At 41.0% G+C, this 23,660-nt stretch overlaps 1 protein-coding gene and 1 long non-coding RNA gene across 8 annotated transcripts in view; one reads left to right on the top strand and one right to left on the bottom strand.

The window, feature by feature from the left end:
* plxnb1b (plexin b1b) overlaps positions 1 to 23,660 on the bottom strand; it is a 219,861-nt gene that overhangs the window by 118,903 nt on the left and 77,298 nt on the right. For 6 of the 7 annotated variants that reach the window (XM_077602784.1, XM_077602785.1, XM_077602786.1 and 3 more), the window contains 7 exons: positions 22,348 to 22,480; positions 20,576 to 20,732; positions 19,417 to 19,525; positions 17,528 to 17,636; positions 3,472 to 4,386; positions 1,357 to 1,491; positions 1,117 to 1,239 (listed from right to left, as the gene is read on the bottom strand). In XM_077602784.1, the coding sequence (XP_077458910.1) occupies positions 1,117 to 1,239; positions 1,357 to 1,491; positions 3,472 to 4,386; positions 17,528 to 17,636; positions 19,417 to 19,525; positions 20,576 to 20,732; positions 22,348 to 22,480 (1,681 nt within the window). The remainder of the gene's footprint in view (positions 1 to 1,116; positions 1,240 to 1,356; positions 1,492 to 3,471; positions 4,387 to 17,527; positions 17,637 to 19,416; positions 19,526 to 20,575; positions 20,733 to 22,347; positions 22,481 to 23,660) is intronic. The other variant, XM_077602787.1, reaches the window with a different exon arrangement.
* On the top strand, positions 9,129 to 15,980 carry LOC144075587 (uncharacterized). The gene is made up of 2 exons (XR_013300583.1): positions 9,129 to 11,553; positions 12,168 to 15,980. It is a non-coding gene; the product is annotated as an uncharacterized LOC144075587 (long non-coding RNA).

Genomic DNA, 23,660 nt, shown 5'->3' with positions numbered 1-23,660 from the left:
CTGGACATCGGCATCAATTTAATATCTAAATACCTACGGTTGAAACCAGCTCTCTCCGGCGACCAAACGTCCGGTCATGTCACAGCAGTAGTGTATCCAACTGTAGACATTTTAGTCATTAAATTGTGTAAATTGCAATTTCTGTATTACCAAACAATATTTACCTAATGTGCTCTGTCAATACACCACCTTGTAAATGTCTTTTCCAATCGCTCCTGAACCCCCCATAGGTAGCAGGCTGCATTTGTAGCAACTCAGTGTAAAGTGTGTTATTCACATGATCGATCACATTGTGCTATTAGGTATATCGCACAGGAATACTTCAAATTTTAGACATCAACGGGAAGCAGTAAATTCAACTTGTCCACTAATGAGTTGGTCAAACCCTAGGAACTATAATATCTCATTTGTTTGTTACTTCTGTCCCAAAAATATCTATGTTTGGTACTCTTTCCTTTTTCTCATCTCTGCAATATTTTCAACTCCTTCCAAAGTTACTTTTAAATCAAATTCCGACAGCCAACAAGTAGTCCACAAGTCAATCAATTGCCATATTTTCCGCACGATATGTCTCACTTTTTTATCGTTTGGCCGGTCGGGCTAATTCTTAAGTGCGACTTACATGTTTTTTTTCTCTCTCTGACCACTGAAAACCTGTTATGTTTATTTAGGCTTTAGTTATCTCAAAACATGTAAATGTTACATTAACAGCGGCCTATTAAGCCAGGTGTTGTTCATTTACCATCTGTCTCAGTTGCCAGTGCAATTTCTGTATAGCCCATACACAAGGCTCAATGCGCAATGTAGTAGTATATAGTATGCTAGCATGAAACATACGATATCAGTGTAGTGTATCTTTAAAAAAAGGCAGCAACTAATGTAAAAACATGGCCATCAGACCGGAAACGGATCGGTACTGGCAAAACTTAGCTTGAAAAAAATCGAATCAGAAGTTTAAAAAAATAAAATAAAATAAAATTACATTAAAAAAGGACCATCGGGGCATCCTTAGTTTAGAGGGTAGTATTATTCAATAAAAACACAGGAATAGAAAATTTGAAAAAAAAAACCAATTAGACGATAGAATTTTTATCCACACACTGTATGACAATATACCTGGTGTAGTTGACAGGTGATGTCAAAATTTGATGGATTCATGTCATCACTCTCCACATAGGCATCTAGCACCACCGTTTGCCCCTCAATGACCAACACACACTGGTAATCCAGCTCTGTATCCTGCAGACAATAAAAATACTTTTTGTTTTTGAAAAAGATCACTGCAATGACAATAACTATTGATGGACGCTACAAAGATTGTGCTTGTGTGTTATTGAATTGTCCGCATAGTTGTACCTGATATAGATGTAGATTGCGGGCAAGTAGAGTGATTTTCCTCTCGACTCTGATAGGGAGTAATGATGAACCCTGGACCTTTTCCACACAAGGGCAAGCAGAAGAACCCCAGCTGACGTAAGAGCCCTGATCCCCCTGGCAGATATCCAAAAACAATATTGTTCCTCTGTGCTAACTGATCAAATCCAACTCAAAGCAAAAACACATCACTGAGACTGTCATATCAAGCAAGCAGTGATTTGAAAAACTGAAGTAATTTTCAAGACTGTCTTTTATAAATCAATGGTTGTATTGGTCAGTTGAATATATCATACTGCAGAGAAACTAAAAAATTTAGAGTCGTGAAAAAAGTTTTGGAAAATGTGTAAAAATTTAAACAAAAGAAGCTAGGAACATACATTTGCGCACCTCAAAAGAAAAAAACCCTCATTATTTAATAGATCCTCCTTTTGCAAAAATAAACAGCAAGATGCTTTTTGGAACATTTCTCTTTACAAAGCAACTTCAGTCAGGTTTGATGGTTTCCAGCCTTTGTCAGCACACTTTAAATCACACCAAAAGTTTCTCAATAAGATTCAGGTTTGGGGGCTATGATGGCCATACGCAAACATTGTACATTTTTTCTCTGTGTAAATTGTCTTTTTAAATTTTTGTCAAATCTTTGTAGTATCCAGCGCAACTTTAAATTTGTCACAGATTCTTGAACATGGTTCTAAAGAATCTACTCAGTAGATTCTACTGATACTGACTGTAATCTTACAGCCTTCAACTTTGACAAGATGGGGAGTATCAATAAGAAGCAAGTGTTTGTATGGTCTGTCGAATGTTGTGTTCTTCATCCTTAATGCATAACACCTACATAATTAGTTTCATCAGCCCATAGTACTTTATTTCAGAATGAAGCTAGCTTGTTTGAATGTGCTTTCGCATACATCAAGCAACTGTTTGGGGCATGTACACGGAAAAGCTTTCTTCCATGTAATTCTACCATACTGCATCTTTTTGCACAAAATGTACTGAATAGTTGAATACTGCTGGAATGTGGAGAAGATCCTTCGGCTGCACATGTCCTTCATTTGTTTTGACTATTTGACGTCTCACTTCTGTTTCCCACCTCTCCCTTGAGAGCTGAGACGTCCATTGTAACTAGGATCCTTGAAGTTAATAAACAAGGAAAAGAAGCGTGTGACGCCAGAACGAACTGGGGACTAGACCTGAACGGTTTGATTTCTCCTTGCAAGAAAAATCCAGAAGATTGTCTTTTCTCTTTATTTGTGCGTGCATTTGGGAATGCCTATTGGTGAACCTATCAGCCTGCCACTAAGGGCCACAACTAAGACTTTGCCCAGGGCCTTTTACTCATCTCTCAGTGGAAACTGACAGGGGAACACTCTAAGCGAGCTTTTTGTATTGTTCCCCTGAACAATGTTGTTGTGCAATCTTTGTTTTCAGGTCACTTGAAGTTGGTTTGAGGCTTACAGAATGCCATTTTACATAGGAGTAGAAAACAGGAGGAGTACTTGCAAATGACCACTGTAAATACATTTCTCATGATTGGCTTTGTAAGTGTATGTAGGTAAAAGGGCAAGAAGCTTACAAAAAAATGTGTATTTCGATAACTGGTGTGAAAGGTGTTAACTGGTGTAAAATCAAGAAACAACAAGGGTGCCCAGATAGGCATGAGTTTGTTTAAATAACACTTCCACACTTTCCTGAATTGCTATTAACTTTTTTTCTCTTCACAAATATTACTTTGTTTGTTACAAGACATATTTAACTGAAAAATTAAAATATTGAAAATTATCAGAGGTACCCAAATGAAAAGTACCTTGTATTGCCCTAAAATTATCTAAGAATCTTAAAATATCTTAAAAGGAACCTGAAAATGTAAACACACACACACACGCACATGCACATTAACACACATTTCAGTGAAAAATGAAAACTAAAAAGAAACAAGAAATTACATGTGTCAAAAGATTAAGAAAATAACTAAAAAACATAAGGAAAGTCTTATGGTTAAAGGATAGAGTCCAATCAGCTGAGAGAGGGAGCAGCTGGTGGAGTTTTATGAAGATGTGGAAAGGAGTATTACAAGAGGATGTCTAAACTCACCGGGAGGAAGCTGTCAGCAGGATCATACTGATAGTCCAGCTCAGTATCCACCAATTGAGGATAAACTGGGGATGCACGGTCAACTTCACCATCACCGGAAAGCACGGAGGCAGATAAAAAAGAAGCGGTGTAATTTTCTGAAAGGACAGTGCCATCAGCTGAGATGTCATCCTCCTTCTTGGGCCAGAGCACATCAGAGTTGTTGTCTCTATTTTGAGAGTGTGTTTTAGAGTGTAGTGGGGGTACAGGGGATGGTGTCTGGGTAAAATATAGTAGGCTGGAAGACTTGGGGTTAGCTGGTTCACCCTTGGGAATGGACGTAGGCTGAGGGATGCTAGATGATGAAAGAGTGAGCGGATATACCCAGCTGAGGGTTCCTCCTAATTCTTGGGTGTCGACCTTGGGCATCTCTGTCAGCACTTCCATAGTGTCCATGTCGGAGTCAGGAGGTGGCATCACCAGAGGTATTATGGGAATTTGATCCCCATCAATGGTTGCTGATATAAATTCTGTACTTGGCGTAACTTCAGCGCCCTCTACGCCAGTTTGGGTGATGAGCACGACTTTATCTCCATCAGGGAATCCATTCATCCCGGTTGTAGTGTCTCGAGGTAACCACGTGATAGGTGCTGTTTTGGTGATGGCCAGCGTACTTAAGGGCTGAGGGTTGGTGTGGGTGTTAGTCATCTGAAGAGCAATGCTGTGTTGGGGCAAATGTGTAACAGGGTTAGGCTCCGCTGGAATGGTGATTGCAGTAACAGGAGCTGTAGTAGTTGAGGCATCACTTGGTGCAGTTGTTATGGGAACGACAGTGACAGTTTGTGTAGTTGTTGCGGCCACAACTGTGACGGTGGTTTGGGTTGTAAAAACCTTTGTCACTTTGGTTGTCAAAGGAGCTGAGGTGGGTAGTTTAAACTGCGATATTTTGTGTGTTAGGGGGAGGACAAGGGGGAGAATGATCAGACAAAAATAAAACAAACAGCAAATAAACAACTAACAACATAAATAAAATGAAATCACACACATACACAACTGTTTCTATGCTCCTACTGTGGTAGGAAAATACAGTCTTTGTAGATGAGAAGGCAATCTGAGGACTGACAATTTTTCAAAATTGTCAGTGTTAGGAGGGAGTTGTCTTATATCTTACTGTGCCTTTTAATAGTTAAATGCTGGTTACGATTAGAGTGATCAACGACTCTCGCTATGAACACAACTATACCTGGGTGATAAAACGTTAAGGGTAATTATTGTCAAATAATTTTTGTCAACAATAATAATAAAAAACTTTCGATAAAATTGATAAATATAAGCTGCAATTACACCACCCGAACACCAAAACGAATGGGAGCGGTGATACGACGTGAATGCAGGCCAACGTTCAGGAGACAAAGAAGATGGTGAGAAACAGCTATAATCATTTAGCAGGGATAGCGATAGTGCAGCGCACACAGAGCATGAAAGCGAAAGGACTATAACACAGCAAAATGGGAAATTAAGAGATGTAGGTCCAAGATCCATGTGAAGTCTCCCTGTCGTGTACTTTATCTGTACGCACGTGAAGCGCACTAAGAGAAAACATGATTGACTGAACCTCGGCAGCGCTCCATATCATATCCTCTTCTGAAAAAAGAGATGGAAGGGATTTATTTTATTTTAATTTTATTTTTTTATTAAATGCATCTTAAATACCTGGGCACAAACGGTAGCATTATTGAAAATGTCCTAATCCCTTTTTGACCCACTCTCCTCATTTGAGGACAGTCGGTAATTCTTTTCTTACATTATATCAAGGAGTTTCCTCATTTTATGCAAATGTGATGAAAACGTTACAAAAATCTAAAACGTGTTAACTTGGATTAAAATGAATTAAAATACCCTATTTACATATAAGCCGCCCGCGCGTATAAGCCGCAATTACAATGGAAAAACATATTTTTATTGGTTCTAAATCACCATCTACTGACAGAGTAACACATAACTAGTGGTTATGATGTCTAATACTAAAATGAGACAATATTCAGTACAATGCGGAGAGCACAGAGGGATAGAGAGACAGAGAGAGAGAGCAAGAGAGAGAGGGAAGAAGAGAGAACGCGCTCGTAACTTAACATAAACATGAATTTAACTTAGGTACCGTATTTTCACGACTATTCGGCGCATTGTATTTTAAGCCGCAGTGTCAGTAACTAGTACTATTTCTGTATTTTAGACACACAAAGCACGCACCGTTTCATTAGACGCATATATATTATATATTATATATGGATGAACATCGAAACGCAATAGCGCTGGCTACCGGAAGCAGCCTATTTCCGGGTTCCGGTGCGCAGTGACTGCTGGGAAATATAGTTCTTGCACGCTACACCCACACGCTAAAAACATGTTTTAAAAAGGCAACGGAAGCAAAACTAAGTTTGGTTGTACTTTATTTAGACATTTTACAACTCACTCACGTCATCATCACCCACAAATCCCTCAAAGTCCTCATTTTCTGTGTCCGAATTAAACAATTGCCCAAACGAGCCTTCCAAAAAGCCGGGTCCCCTCTCTTCGTTCTCAGAGTCACCGTCATTTCCATCAATCCATTCACAAATTGTAGCGTAAGAAGGCCGGCGTTGCCTGCCACTTTTCGTGAAGCCAGGCATGGCATACAGACGCTCCCCTACTTACGAACATTCGACTTACGAACAACGGTACATACGAACATGTCTGCAAATTGCGTTTATGTCGAAAAATGTTCGTAAGTTCGATTTTGTATTGCGCGCCTTTTTCCGAGTAGTGCTTCTTTCCGCTGCTAATACCGACGCCTGGTGCTGTGAGCGCTCAGCTCACCCAGCATCCACCTTCCTCTGCCCAGTTCGTTGCAGTGCGTAAGTTGCGTAACTGTGTGACGTATCTCCAGTGCGCAAAGAACCTTTTTCATTTTTATCATGAAATATCTCGTGCAGCCATTATTCAATATGGTTGGTGAAAAGCGAAAGGCTTCTAGTGAGGGAGGTGCAAGGAAGAGGCAAGCCATTTCATTTGAAACGAGTGGCAATAATAACAAAGCTTGATGCGCGTGAGAGTGGTGAGCGTTGCACGGGCATACAACTTGAATCGTTCGACCGTCAGTACCATTTATAAACAGAAAGATCGAGCAGCAGGACCCAAATATTGAACGTTGCACAAAGTTTGCAAATCAATTGAATAATGCCATACAGTGCTACCTCATCATTTATGATGGAAAAAAGAAGAAAACTGTGCAATCGTCGTTAGATCGCTTCTTTCGGCCAGTTTCTAATACATAAATCTCTGTCTCTCGCTCTCTCTATACAGTACTGTACATATTCTCTCCATTTTATCAAATGTTTTTTTAGTACAAACCAATGTGTGTTACTTATACAAGCCTTAAACATACAAATGCACTTATATAAACCTTCAATATACTTATATAGGCCTTAAACATAAATTATAATACAAAATATAGCACTGAATCAACTTACAAACAAATTCAACTTATGAACAATCGCTCAGAACCTAACTCGTTCGTAAGTAGGGGAGGGTTAGGGTCTGTATATATATTATTTATGGATGATTATCGAACCGTAATAGCGCTGTCTACGAAAGCAGCCACAGACACTATTTCGGGATGGCAGTGACTGCTGGGATAAATAGTCCTTTTGTCAATACACCCAGGTTGACGGCTGTGATAACTAATAGTATCAATATACTACAACGGCGAACACACTAATTTGGTGCTACATGTACCAAATACACGCTACACCCGCACGCTAAAGACACGTTTTTAAAAAGGCAACGGAAGCAAGACTGAGTTCGGTTGTACTTTATTTAGCCATTTTACAATGTACTCACGTCATCATCACCCACAAAACCATCAAAGTCCTCATTATCTGTGTCCGAATTGAACATTTATCCATAAAAAACGCTGAGTTTAATACGTTTGTCCAGGCGGCCACAATTCATTCCCAAATGGTAGCTAGCTAGTAGCTAGCGTAACTATTCCAAGGCTGTCTTCCATGGTTCGCAACTGTGTTGATGCCAATCGCCAGGTCTCAATTCGTTCACAAATGGTAGCTAGCTAGTAGCTAGCGTAACTAGTATTCCAAGGCTGTCTTCCATGCTTTGCAACTGTGTTGATGCCAATCGCCAGGCCAGTCCATTCGCAAATAGTAGCTAGCTAGTGTTGATGCCGATCGGCACCCACAATCCATTAGGTGTATTGACAAAAAAAACTACATATCCCAGCAGTCACTGCGCAGTACTTTATCTACGGGAAAATAGTAGAGTCGGGGGCTGCTTGCCATAGTTGTCCTATCGACGGATTTATTCTATTTTATCGTGATAACAATTTTAGTATTGGTGCATCTATAAAGCGCAGTGGATTATAAGGCGCCCTGTCTATTTTGGATAAAATTTTAGACTTTTATGTGCGCTTTGTAGTCGTGAAAATACGGTACATATATATTTATATATACAGTTGTGGTCAAAAGTTTACATACACTTGTGAAGAACATAATGTCATGGCTCTCTTGAGTTTCCAGTTATTTCTACAACTGATTAAATACAAATACTGGAGCTTTTTAGACATCAGAACCGGGCCCGGAGTATCATTTCCCTGGGAAAAAAGACAGCGATGAACGTCGATACGTCCTTATACGTCCATACGCGAAACAGCAAAAACTGCACTAAAATGGGGTAAAATCCACTTCCTAGCAGCATTTATTGACTAAATACAAATACTGGAGCTTTTCAGACATTAGAACCGGGCCCAGGGGGTCATTTCCCCGGGAAAAAGACAGCGATGAACGTCAATGGCGAACCGGCAAAAATTGCACAAAAATGGCGTAAAATCCGGCCGAAAACAGCATTTAGTGATTAAATACAAATACTGGAGCTTTTCAGACATTACAACCGGGCCAGGGGGTGATTTTCCCGGGAAAAGACGGCGATGGACGTCAATGGCGAAACGGCAAATATTGCACGAAAATGGGGTAAAATCAGCACTTATAGATTAAATACAAATACTGGAGCTTTTCAGACATTACAACCGAGCCCTGGGGGTGATTTCCCCGGGAAAAAGACAGCGATAAACGTTGACGCGTCCATACGCGAAAGGGCCAAAATTGCACTAAAATGGGGTAAAATCAGCACTTATTGATTAAATACAAATACTGGAGCTTTTTAGACATTACAACCAGGCCCTGGGGGTGATTTCCCCGGGAAAAAGACAGCGATAAACGTCGACGCGTCCATATAAGTCCATACGCGAAAGGGCCAAAATTGCACTAAAATGGGGCAAAATCCACTTCCTAGCAGCACTTAGTGATTAAATACAAACATTGGAGCTTAAATACAAACACTGGAGCTTTTCAGATTTCAGAACTGGGCCCACAATTGAAATACCGTATTTTTACGACTATAAGGCGCACATAAAAGTCTTAAATTTTCTACAAAATAGACAGGGCGCCTTATAATCCAGTGCGCTTTATATATGGACCAATACTAAAATTGTTATCACGATAAAATAAAATTAATCAGTCGATAGGGTACACCATCTCTCACAACTACGGCAAGCAGCCTGTGAAATAATCTTGAAAAGTAATCAAATAATGTTTCAATCTATGACATCACCTTCAATCCGTGTCATGCCCATGTCATAGATACCTTCCATCCACATCACAACCATCGGTTTCAAAACCATGCATCTTTGTAATAGGGAATGTCCTTTGTTTATATGTTTATATGTAGCCTTTAACATCATCAGTGTCACCACCATCATCGGTGTCACTGTCCCGATGCATCTTTGTAATAGGGAATTTGTATGTCCCTTGTCATAGAGAATTTGTATGTCATGAAATCTTGCCCTAAGTAAAATATCGGCTATGGAAGCAGAGTCGTCGGACCCACCACCTCCGTACTCTCCTTCTGCAGAAGCTTCAAAATCTCACTCACCTGTCTCGGCGTGCTTTACTTGTGTTTCGACCTTGTGAATGTTCATAGTGGATCGGACATTTTGGTGCCGAAAATACCCGGGATTCAAGATCTGTGGCATCGGGACGACGGGGAATCGAGAGGCCAAGAAAACTGACGTCAGCCATGCCCCATTAAGGGAAGGGGCCATTAGGGATTGGTCCCCCGTCACCCCGAGGTCCAGTGACGAATCTCATCGAACCAGGACAAGCACCTGAGACGGTAAGGCGCTGGTTAAAAATTAATTTGTAGAATCCAACCCAGCATAAGGCCCGGTTTCCCTTCGAGGAAGGGAAATGCTCCATTCGTCGGAGAAAAAGTTGCGTATACTATTCCCTGTGTGTTGGGGAAGCGTTTTCTGTGTGTCGGAAATACGTAAGAGTATACAGCAGGATAGTGGCTGATTGTCGGCTTATCCACGAGGTTCTGCCTGAACAGCAGACATAGGAGGAGGTCGCACCTCCCCGCCAAGGGACTTCGAGGGTTGTGTTAAAAATATAGAAGAAATATATTGTTATACAGTGCCAAGATAAGGAAAGAGCTCGATATAAAGAAAAAAAAGAAATAGAATAATAACTGATAGCATGCATAATCCTCATGGGGGAAATGGATAAAACCAGGAGGTGCGTTATGACACACTTATAAAACAATGATTGCCGCGCAAAATAAGAACAAATGACTAAAGAGGCTACTTGGGCGGATAAATAAGATAACAAAATAAGTATTAAAGAGATAATAAATTAGGATGGGACGTCCCTAGAGAGAAATAGCGTAAAATACAGCCGTAAAATAAGACAAAGTGGTCTTGGCGTGTTAATGGAGTTAGGACTCCGCTAAGAGACAGAGAGAGAGAGCTGGTTCTGAAAAAAAGGGATGAGAAAATTGACATTATTATGATATAGGTTATTTTCTCTAATCTACTTATTATACATTTTAATTGTGTTAACAGTGAGCTACAGAAAATGGCTCTTATCTTGAGTAAACAAAACGGATGAGAAATTCGATAGAAATTCAGCTAGCACAATTTAGCTATTTTAGCAAAATGAGTGATTTGCGATTTAGACTTAAGTATTAAGAATAATTTTGAATATTAATGATATCAAACATGACGACAATAATGTAAAAATGGCATTCATCCAAATTATTAATGATATCAAACATGAAGACAATGCAGGAATGGCATTTATCCAAATTATTAGGTAAATTGTACCTGGCAGGTTTAGATAAAATAATTAATTTAGGATAGGCATGATTTCCCTGGGATGAAATAAACATCATGTATGTTCAGTGCATGGGATGTACATCTTGTTTTGCCCATCAGCAGATGAAATATGCTTTAGCGTAGGTCATATTAATGACTATTAGAATATCACGTATTGTATTAGCATTAAAAAAATGATGTCAACCAAATGATGTTAACCTATTTCTTTTGAGAATGATTGGTGCTGATAGGTCAGCAAAAGGAGGTGAGCTGCCAAGAAGCCCAGACTTGGGATTGCGGTCTTCACTGGTGATGAAAATTTGCAGACCACCGATGTCTGATTATGAGTCTGAGCATGAATGGTTGTCTGTCTTTTTGTGTTTTTGATTGGCTGACCACCGAGATATGATCAATCGATTAGATGTCAAAGTGGAAAATGATTTAGAAACTTGGAATCGATTTCTGAAATTGCCAATAAGCCCTTTCAGGGATGGCAGCAACACATGAAAAAAATAGATTTCGCCAATAAAAAAATTGATGAAAATGCAGCAGCAGTACTCCAAATGTTAAACTTGAAGTGGAGGAACACATCTGCTATGCGAAATGCAGAATTTGAGAGCACTGAGATGGAAAAACAAAGACAGTGCATGATATGGAATTCCAAAGAACCATTGATTTATAGTAATAATGGCACCCAAATTGTGTTAACAAAATAATTGACATTCCATATTTCGTTATGAAATCACTGCGCGTACATAACGAGTTCAAATCCTATTTGGTAGACCATATAAATCGCCATTATTCACAACACGATTGGAGCTGGCCAAAACAAGCTGGAAAGGAGGATGCGGATCCACCTTTGCACTGTAAGAAGGTCCTCTCAGTTGAAACGTTTGAGGAGAAAGGTAAGATAAACTTTTTGATTGGAGAGATTATTGCTCGGGGAGCAATGCAAAAGATTATTGCTCAAGGATCAATGCCATAAACCATAGGGAACTTTTTGTGTTGGTTTTGTTGTCTCCATAAAAAAGGGGTGAAAGTGTTTCAATTGAGACTAAACCTTGTTACAGAGAGTAAATGATCAGAAAGAAAAAAGAAACTACAATGGATAGAAATGTAACTAGATTTTAATTTCATGTCTGACTATTGAAAAATTAAGTAAATATTAGGAAAAATATTGATTAAGAAAGTTGTATGGGAGATGATGGACAAACTCCAAAGACAATGAAATGTTACATTTGATAAAAAAAAGACTACTAGATTGGGATATTTTGAATTTCAAACTGAGTTTAATATGCAACGCGATACACATTATTGAATGAATTGGGACTTGATTAGTATGCATTTTATAAGTAATGAGTTTTAATTGCTCTAAAGGACACTCTAAAGGACACATGCTAAAAATATTAATCTTGACAAACAAGGGGTGGTTACATTTTAGTGGGTTCAATTCTTTTCAGAATTATAAATGTGTGCATTTGTTTCTGGATATTAATTGATGTGAATGTAACTGTTGCAGAGAACTGGAAAGCTTTTTTCCTGAAGAGACAGCAGCCTGGTTTTCTTTTTGTATTTTTCCTATTTTAATTATGATTAGTTAATTTGTGTAATTACAGGAAAGGAAAACAAATATAGTTCTTGAATTTAACAAGGAAGCAGTGATCAAAATAGAATACCAGCTAGCATATTCAATTTTGACTGACAAGGCATTTAAATTTTCACAAACTATAGTGATGGAATAAGTAAGATTTGTGATTTTTGTTCATTGGAGTATTAAGCCCAACCAAATAGCTGTATGCAAATGTAAGGCACACAGTCTGCGGACGACTTGTGCACAGCTAAAGGCCTGCCGTGCCTACCAAAAAATCTATTCCAAAATTGAGCCATGGGAGGAGCCATGTCTCAACAGGGGGGATGATGGACAAATGATGGACATGCCCAGAGGTTGGTGTAAATACCCACTTTAAAATTTTTGTTTACAGACATAACCTCAGGCCCAAACGAGGGCATCCCGATCCGAGTCATAAAAAGGAAGTCATGGTCCTTGCCACGCTGGGAAGGCCCATTCGTGGTTCAACTCACCACCCCCACAGCAGTAAGGATCGCTGAAAGGTGGACGTGGATTCAACAATCCCAGGTCAAGGTAGTTCGAGACATAGTTGACTCTGAGTAGACTGGAAGTCGGACGGTTCCCAAACCTTTGTCCGTGAAACACTCATCTGACGTCTACTCACCTGCACAACCACCTAACCTTGACCTCCCATAGACATGTGGCACCCCACACCAAGCTATGACAAGATCAGGGCCACAAAACAGGAACCAGGTGAAGGAGTTCATAAATTCAGAGCAAGATTTGAAGAAGTGTTCAAAACCCACAGTGGGATCATGGAAGACCAAAGTGACCAAAGGGTGTACCAAGCCCAACTGAGACAAGGGTTCCTGGAAGTGCTCCAGGCCCCAAACAAAGGGTTTGTAAAGAAGTACTGTGTCACATACCGAACCATGCCAATGAATCAACTAATGGAGTGGGTGATTCATGCTGAGGAGAGACACCGCCAAAAGCAGACAAGCGCAGGAGTCAATACTCTGACCCAAGCCATGGCCTCATTGATGAACCAAGGGTCACCGGAAGTATTCTACCAACAAGGATGTGGAAGAGGAGGAGGAAGAGGCCGAGTAAGACCCGGCCCACCAAGAAGAGCAAACTCAGAAGGCAAGCGTTACAATTGTGGACAGAGAGGACACTTTGCTCGAGACTGCAAAAAAACACACAGGGGGAACCAGAGACCCCCACCGTTCAACCTTGAACATCAACATCAAGAATGACGCCAGAGGGAAGAGAAACAGAAGCCTAACACAGAGGAGGAAACTGAAGAAAGTGATGAGGAGGAGAAAGAAACCCCTTGCTCGCCAGCAGAAGTGTTAGACTTAACAGAAATCATGTCCACCCTCCGGGACAAAGACAGCAAACCATTCTACACCTTACTGGTGGGATAAAGACAAACACCAATAACATTCTTATGTGACACTGGAGTAGATAAATTAGTCATCAAAGACCAAGTGCCAGGATTGATACCAGGAAAAGAATGGATCACTGTGATTGGAGCAGGAGGACACATGGAACTATTGAAGAAGTCGAGGAAGATAAAAATAACAGAACTGTACTGTGAACCTCCTGGGAAGAGACCTACTCCGTAAACTGGGAATCAACCTTATCCCCACAGATGATGGCATGAAACCAGTACACAGGTGGGAGGAGATGGAGATCCAAGTAGTCAAAGGTCAAGAGGAACCTCGTACATTCTACTCCCTAGATTTAGCAACGCAAGGGCCCTCATCTGTAGTCCGGCAGTTAAAAACCAAAGTCGAAGATGTAGATGGCCAAGCACAAACCCACTGGCCACTACACATCACCATGAAGTTTGGGAAACCCTGAACAGAATTTGTTTAACAGTTCGAGCGACTAGGACCCCAACTAGTTCGATTGGAGTACCTGTACACCACGACAGAGGGAGATGCGGCCACCTCAGTGGACTTGCCACCTCAAGCGGAAAAACTGCTACAGTTTGGGATAACACCCCACGTGTCCATAAAGAGAAAACCCCACAGGCCATGGAATGACCTAGGACGCATGGTGCGATTCTTGGAGACCAGAAGCGAGGAGTCGTGGTCACATCAGACTCCTACAGCCAGCGTACTGATGAACACCCCATATGGAACAGTAACTGCTACAAGCTGAAGACTTCCCTACAGTACCAAGTTCATTGTAGTCCAAATCAAAAGCAGAGGTAGGAAAAATGACCAGCAAAAGAAGTAAGCATCGCTGAAAAAACTGCAGCTGCTGAGATGACAATGAGGGACCAAGTAACATGGACTGAAGAAGGAAACCGAACATTCCTGGAAGTGAAGCAACAAATTTTGGAATCAGGAGTCCTGACGCTTCCAGACTATGAAAAACCATTCACCCAAACAGTGACTTCCAAAGGGACATTCATGACATCAGTATTACTACAACCACATGAAACAAAGATGAAACCAGTAGCGTTCTACTCAAAACGACTGGATCCAGTTGCAGCTGCTCTACCCCCATTCTCGCGGTTTTGCTACTATTCTGTATTTTTTCTGTGTATAATCCCCTGTGTGAAAATGATGATTCAAAACACAATCCAGCACACGCTAGTAACTTACAGTGATATACAGTACCACCGCATGGCAAACCATGCTGGAGATTCTCACACTCCTTTGAAGTGTGACAAATCCTAGGATGCCGTCTCCTCTGTGTAAATGTGTTTGTTTTGACTATTAAGATGGTGCCCTGACAAGTGATTTTGTTATTTTCCATACCCTGCAAATAGTAACTGATGGTGGTGTTTGTATTCTAAACCCGGAGAGGAGGGATACAAATTGATGTGATTAATAAAAAATATTTTAGTTACTATAGGGGGGAAATGTGAAATAATCTTGAAAAGTAATCAAATAATGTTTCAATCTATGACATCACCTTCAATCCGTGTCATGCCCATTTCATAGATACCTTCCATCCACATCACAACCATCGGTTTCAAAACCATGCATCTTTGTAATAGGGTATGTCCTTTGTTTATATGTTTATATGTAGCCTTTAACATCATCAGTGTCACCACCATCATCGGTGCCACTGTCCCGATGCATCTTTGTAATAGGGAATTTGTATGTCCCTTGTCATAGAGAATTTGTATGTCATGAAATCTTGCCCTAAGTAAAATATCGGCTATGGAAGCAGCGTCGTCGGACCCACCACCTCCGTACTCTCCTTCTGCAGAAGCTTCAAAATCTCACTCATCTGTCTCGGCGTGCTTTACTTGTGTTTCGACCTTGTGAATGTTCATAGTGGATCGGACACAGCCCCCGACTCTACTATTTGTCCCATAGAAAAAGTACTGCGCAGTGACTGCTGGGATATGTAGTTATTTTGTCAATACACCCAATGGACTGTGGCCTGTATACATCGACATCAGCACAGCTTGACGAAGGGTGGCAGGCGGTGCCGGGCTAGTTACGCTAGCTACTAGCTAGCTACTATTTCCGAATGGATTGTGGCCTGGCGATCGGCATCAACACAGCTTTACGAAGCATGGAAGACAGCGTTGGAATAGTTACGCTAACTACAAGGTAGCTACTATTTGCCAATGGATTCTGGCCGCCTGGACGAACGTATAAAACTCAGCGTTTTCGATGACTCATTTGGACAATTGTTCAATTCGGACACAGAAAATTAGGACTTTGATGGATTTGTGGGTGATGATGACGTGAGTAAGTTGTAAAATGTCTAAATAAAGTACAACCGAACTCAGTTTTGCTTCCGTTGCCTTTTTAAAAACGTGTTTTTAGCGTGTGGGTGTAGCATAAAAGAACTATATATCCCAGCAGTCACTGCGCACCGGAAACCGGAAATAGAGTCTGGGGCTGCTTCCGGTAGCCAGCGCTATTGTGGTTCGATATTCATATATAATATATATGCGTCTTAAAAAACGGTGCATCCTTTGTGTGTTAAAATACAGAAATAGCACTTGTTACTGACACTGCGGCTAAAAATACGATGCGCCATATAGTCGTGAAAATACTGTATTATTTCGGAATATAGCCATATTTTACTCACCAAAAATCCTTTTTAACAGTACACAATATACATTCTCCTTTCTTTCTTCCTTCTTTTTTATCGCCATCGAAGCTAATGCTAAAAGTCGAGCCTGTCCTGTCATATTTCTGGCATAGTCCGTGTTGAAAATGGCTTTAAATCAACACAACAATATATTTGCTTGTGCAGCTAGCTCCAGATACAGTTTGGTATCTCTGGCTAATCATTAGCCAATCATAGTGAAAGCGATGACATATCTCTACGCCTGCGAGAAGGCAATTACGTATCCCTACGCCTGCGACAAGGCATTGTGGTGTTACCAACGCAAAATCTGATTGGTTAAAGCAACAGTCTTAGCGATACTTGTTTAATGCAGCAGAGCCTGCAGAACTGATTGTGAAGGCCTTGAGGCAGATTTCTGACCCCGGCAACAAATAATGGCTGAAATGTGATTGGTTAAATGCTTCAATATGAAAACACACATCTGGAAGCAGTGCAACCAGGGGGGAAAGCAATGAAAGGAAGCTAACAGACCATTTGGAATTATTTAATAAGTATTGATGGACAAAATATAATATATGATTCAGATATTTATTAGACCAGCAGAGAAGGCCTTGAAGGCCCTGACGGCCCGCCACTGGTAGACACATATCTGTCAACCTCGGCCAATTGCTCCCCTTAGGAATGATTGCAATTCCCCTTATTGAGCAGTTAAAAACCATACAAATGCAACGCGGAACATATCTATTCACGTAGTGCACACTTAAAAGTCTAAAATTTTCTCCAAAGTGGACGTGCTGCCTAATCAGTATGCCCTAAATTCAAGATTCTGTAGATGTCGCTGTATGACGCCGACAGCTTGACTGTCTGGGTACATTGGTTGCTGACACCCTATATTTATATAGTGAAGGGGGTGGAAGTGTGAAAGGGGAATGCGTGTGCGCATATCATGCTTAAACCATGACAATATTAGAAGTCGTCTGTTACAGGTGACCGAGATGATCCGGAATAGAGCCGAAGTGGGTAAAACGAAATCGGTTTTACAATTTTTTTTTTTTTAAATCCAGGACAAAAGTTATTCTACAGCATACACAATTTGAAATTATGTGCATTGTGCATGTATGCTGTTACAATTATGCAAACAAAAAAATCATCACTCATTCATCATGGGGAATAAAATAAGATAACACCTAATTATTTGGTGTTATGATCTTTCCTTGTTGCATTATCATTTTCATATTTGGTATCGTACTGACACTTACATGTTGGTTATAGATGATAACTCCTTCCTCACAGGTCGGGTTGTGGGTACATGAGTGCTGGTGAACACACCAATTGCAACCCCATCTACTCAGAACGCAACCGCGACAACTGAAAATGGATAAAACACAAACCAAACAAATCAAATTGATACACAACATGAAGAATGAATGCTTTAGGTGAGGGCTGCTATGAGAAAAATTAAGTGACAACTCAATCTTTTGTTAAACACAACAATATACAGAGGTACCTCGACATACGATCGTAATCCGTTCCGAGACTGAGATCGTATGTCGAGCTTTTCGTAACTCGAGCGAACGTTTCCCATTGAAATGAACTGAAAACATTAATTCGTTCCAACCCTCTGAAAAAACACCAAAAACAGGATATTGGATTGGAAAAAATGTTTTATTTCTTCTAATTCGCCATATATTGACAAAGTAATAAATAACGAGTGGTTTAATAGTAATAAAATGTGTTTAATAGATGTAAAATTAGACGCATTTCGCGGAGGGTAGAGACAGCGGCATACACGGAGGCGGAGGTGTTCGGGGGGACTTTATCCACGGCACTCGTAAACGAACAAACAAATCTAAATTAACTTGGATAAATATTTACAGACACTCATCTTTTTTACCTTAGTTCTACGGGTTGACACCACCCGGACGCTCAGCCGAAGTCTTCAGAACAAACGCATCAAGAGTTGTTTGTTTTTGCCTCCCCTTCAAAATATTTCAATAATGACGCATACAAATGTCATCACAATACGATAACGTGCGACCACTTGCCAGCTTGTCAGGGTGAGTCTTTTCTATAAAATCTGAAACCTCTTGCCACTTTGCGAGCATGTCTTTGATATATTTTGCAGCCAGGGGCCCCGCCTCTTCCACCGCCTCCTCGCTACTGAGTTCCGGCAACAAATGTTCACTCTCCTGTAGGTCGATTAAATCCTGTGTCATGAGTTCTTCGTGGTGCTCGGCGATTAGGACATTCACATCTGCCTCGTTAACCTCCAGCCCCAAGGAATTTCCAAGCGACATGATATCATCCACGAGTTCATCATGTGCAGCAGGGGCTGGTTTCAAAGTCTCTCTCAGCGGAAGCTGGCCACAATTTTTTCCATGCTGAATTAAGAGTTCGTTGTGTGACGCCCTGCCATGCATCGTTAATAATTTTCAAGCAATGGACAATAGTAAAGTGCTCTTTCCAAAATTCACGAAGGGTTAGGTTTGTGTCATCTGTCACATCAGGGTTATGTACATGTACATCTTCTCAGAATAAAACTTCATTACCCACAATCAATACGTGGGTAGGCTGAGCTGTTGCATTTTTTCAGTGTTTCCCTTCCTTAGCCTGTTAGCTCCCGCGATCGCTCCTCCAAGACTACTTCTTGTTGGCAAGTGGTCGTGCGTTATCCTATTGTGAGGACATCTTGTGTGCATCATTTTCGGAATATTTTGAAGGGAATACAACAGCAAACAGCCCATCGATAGCGAACGTGAGGGTGGAGGCATGGCAAAGAGCTAACCCGGCCAGGAGAAGGTATAAAAATGTTAAACAAAATTAGAATTCAGTTTTGTGTAAAGTTACATTAAACGTATGTTTGAGTGTGTCTGTATATATTAATCCAAGTTAATTTAAATTTGTTTGTTCGGTTTCGAGTGCGTTGTCGTGGAAAGCCCCCCGAACTAATACGAGAGGAGTATACTACTTCCCGTTGGAAGTGGCCGTGCGTTACCCTATTGTGAGGACCCCCCCTTCCCCCTTCCGACCCCCCATTAACCGCAATAATGAAGGTACTACTGTATAACCCCTATTAACATGACAGGGCCAAAGCGTGATAGCAAATACTGTGATTACTATACTCAAATAAAGTGATTACGATACTCACAGTGTACTTCCTGAAAGCTGCTTAACAGCCGTGCAGTCATAAAAGGTGAAATCTCTCTCTACAACTGTGACATCACCAAAACGAAGAGACAAAAGGACTGTGACAAAATCTGTGAAGACAAAAAAATCTGAAGATATAAGGGCATTGCAAGGAAAACAATTAAATATGTTTAGGTTTATCTCATCTCTCATCTCATTTTCTGAACTGCTTTATCCTCACTATATTCACGCTCACACTCATACCTAGGGGCAATTTAGAGTGTCAAATCAGCCTACCATGCAGGTCTTTGGAATGTGGGAGGAAACCGGAGTACCCATTGAAAACCCACGTAGGGGGGGAGAACATGCAAACTTCACACAGATGGACCGACCTGGATTTGAACTCAGGTCCCCCACTGTGAGGCCGACGCGCTAACCACTCGGCCGCCGGCCTGCCCATACATTGGCTTATGTTTATTAAATTTGCTTTAAAAAGTCTTGAGAGATGGGTGCATGGTTCTTTCAATATACGTACGTACATTGAGGTAAAATGGAAAAAGTTACTGTCCTTCACCACTTCGCGACTTCAGTACATTGCGGCATCACCCAGTTGGCAGAGAGCCATATGCTTCAATCAAACGAGCCATAATTATATGGCTCTTTGATCCCTGCCTTCACCATAATGTTGAAAAATCTTTTGATTAAGGTTTGTCGATAGCTATTTTAAGGCCCACTTGTTGCCACTACACACTACAGATTCAAAGACAAACGCATGTAATCGCCCACCTTTAATATATATTATATTCATGATTTCAGGTATCCTTCTATGAAGTTCAAGGCTTCATGCACTGACATGGCAATTTCTAATATTACTCAAATCAGCAATTTACAAGCGTGTCCACATACTTTTGAAATGCAGAGAAAAGATTGGATTAACCTAGTCTTGTCGAAACCTTGATTGGATTCAATATTTATATGATATGCGAGGGAATGCAAACAATTTTTTTCTTCGAAAATACGGGATTAATTTCATTGCAGGAAAACATGAACATAAAACGTTCAACCCAATAATTAAAACTGAGTGAAAAATGTCATTTGTTTAATTGATGAATGTAATTTACAATAGAATGGTTGAAATGTAACATCATACATACATGCATAATAAAAAAGAAAAAACTCACCCTGTCCTGGAGGTACCGTTGGTACTTGGTTGGTGTGTGGAGAGTGACAGGTGACCCCACTTTCAGTGAATGTAGCAGGGCTGTGGAGCCCTTGGAAGAAACAGGAGTAGAACTCCCCTTTTCCTATTACAGGAAGGCCAGGAACTGACAGATAGACCTATACAAAGAGGTGAGAATAAGAAATAGAAGACAATGTGGTCGCGCTGCAATTCCCACCATGTCTTAAAATGGCTTTTTGTAAAAAGTTATAATTTTTTGTTTTTATTTTTCTGGCTGATACTTATTTATTAATTGATTAATCTTCTTAACTTCATAATTTCTCATCTCATCTCCCACTTTATCTGAAGTCGGGTCGCGGGGGCAGCAGCTTCAGCAGGGAGGCCCAGACTTCCCTCTCCCCGGCCACTTCATCCAGCTCTTCCGGGAGTTTCCCAATGCGTTCCCGGGCGAGCCGGGATACCTAGTCTCCCCAACGTGTCCGAGGTCGGCCCCGTGGCCTCCTCCCGGGACGTGCCCGGAGCGCCCAGGAGGCATCCTGATCAGATGCCCGAGCCAACTAATCTGGCTCCTCTCAATACGGAAGAGCAGCGGCTCTACTCCGAGCCTCTCCTGGATGACCGATCTTCTCACCTTATCTCCGAGAGAGAGTCCGGACATCCTGCGGAGGAAACTCATTTCAGCCGCTCGTATCCCGGATTTTGTTATTTCGGTCACAACAAGCTGTGACCATAGATGAGGGTAGGAACGTAGATCGACCGGTAAATAGAGAGCCTTGCCCTTTTGGATCAGTTCCTTCTTCACCACGAAGGACCGGTGCAGAGTCCGCATCACTGCAGACGCGGCACCGATCTCCCGTTCCATTCTTCTCTCACTCGTGAACAAGATTCCAAGGTATTTCCTGGAGAGAGCATGCCACCTTTTTCCGACTGAGGACCATGGTCTCAGATTTGGAGGTACTTATTCTCATCCCGACCACTTCAAACTCGGTTGCGAATCGTTCCAACGAGAGGTGGAGATCACGGCCTGATGAAGCCAACAGACCCACATCATCTGCAAAAAGCAGGGATCCAATACTGAAGCCACCAAACCGGAACCCCTCAACGCCATGGCTGCACCTAGATATTCTGTCCATAAAAGTGATGAACAGAATCGGTGACATAGGGCAGCCCTGGTGGAGTCCAACCCCCACCGGAAACGGATCCGACTTACTGCCGGCGACGCGGACCAGACTCGGACACCGGTCATAAAGGGACCTCAAGCACTAGCTCAGGCTCTTTCCCAACCAGAGAGATGACATTCCACGTCCCAAGAGCCAGTTTCTGCAGCCAGGGATAGGACCGCCAAGGACACCTCCTTTGGCTGCCGCCCAACTGTCGACGCACCCGACCCATGTGAGGAATATTATTTTTCATTAACCGTTTTGTTTCTGAACTGTGTATGGGCCGTGTGATCACTTATGAGACATTAATTCAGAGACATTGAGTGGCAGTTTGTCACTATTGTAGATGGAGTATAGTGTCAATACAATATAGCGTTTGCGATCATGACACCTCTTTAGTCGGACAAGTGTATGAAGATGAAATATTTACCTGCAATGTGTGAAATGTAAGGTGCAAAATTCTTCCATTTAGTGGTGGTCAGGAACTTTGCCTTAGTGGTGTACAGTGGCATAAACATACGAGTTGTGTCAATGTTACATATCTATGGATCTAACTGGACACACACCAGTAAACTTTTTATTTTTATTTTTTATTTGTTAAATGCACTCTTACTGTTCTGCTTTCCCCTCTACTGATGTTCGATGGGTTGAGTTCTTGAACAGCCAGACACTGCTGTTCTATATCAAAGCTCCAAAGCCACTGGCCTGTGACCTCCCCGCGGAGACAATTTGACTGCAAAACACATCTGCATAGAAAAGGGCAAGTATGTGTTTAATTCTCAGGCACCACTGTGGTACCTCTTCTTACGAATGCTTCAACATAGACATTTTTCAGGTTACAAAACTTTGACATGTAAATAATTGTGCCAATATACGATAATTTGTCTAAGTAGCGAAACATCAAAAGTAGTATGGCATATAAATATAACATGGAAATGCTGCAACGCTTGCCGTAGACTTTCTACAGCCAATCATGCAAGCCATACCCACTGTTTGCGTTTTTAAAATAGGTATCTTTATTACTGTCACTGATGTTATGGCCATTGAATGAATCATATATTCATGGGTCATCAGTTGAGTAAAATACTAACAGAATGAATAAAGTGCAAATTATTGGCAAAAGCAGTAAGAATAGCTTTAGAAGCGGAAAATCCAAGACAGTCGACAAAATGTGCTCTTGCATATTACTAACAAGGCCATAGAACAAAAAGATCTCAAACGGTCAGACGAGGTCCTCGGGCCTGTTCAAAAGAGAACATATCTGTACGGGGAAGAATGCAATGATGTGTTGCTTTTGCAAACATGAGTTATTTGCAGTAACAAATCCAAGGTGATGATGACGTCACCTGGACCAAACAAAGGAATGTGACAGAGTGACATGGACATCAAAAGACCATCTGGAAGGGGCATGGCAAGATCGCCCAAGATGATTCTGTGTATTATTTGTGCAGCACACAGCGAGGTGCCACATCCTTAGAGTACAGTAATCCCTTGAATTTCACGTAAAATGTAGACCAGACATGGCCGAGATAATGGAAAAAGCGCGAAGTAGGATCATCCCTATTATTACTATCATACTACATGTTTTTGCAATGATACAAAATTACAAGTACAATTATCAAAAACTAGATTGATTAAATGTTAGAGTTATAGGCATATAAAAAGACTGCAAGGTATAAATATCCAAATATAATCTATATTAAAAATTGGTAAATACTTTAAGTACTGTACTCAGTGAAAATAGCTCCTCTCCACTTGATTTAAATAAAAAAACAGGTTATTGAGAGCTTTAGTCCAAGTCCTCTTCATCAGATTTGAGGCATTTTTCTTGTACAAATATTTCATCTGATTCAAGAGACATTGGATAATTGAAGGAATTTTCATGAGGTCCCATAGGGGCAGCAGGAGGAGCTTCTGCGAGAGGTT

The sequence above is a fragment of the Stigmatopora argus genome, chromosome 6 (genome assembly GCF_051989625.1).
Source record: "Stigmatopora argus isolate UIUO_Sarg chromosome 6, RoL_Sarg_1.0, whole genome shotgun sequence".
Lineage (NCBI taxonomy): Eukaryota > Metazoa > Chordata > Actinopteri > Syngnathiformes > Syngnathidae > Stigmatopora > Stigmatopora argus.
The sequence above is the reverse complement of the archived record's forward strand: the minus strand, read 5'-3'. Positions and strand labels throughout refer to the sequence as shown.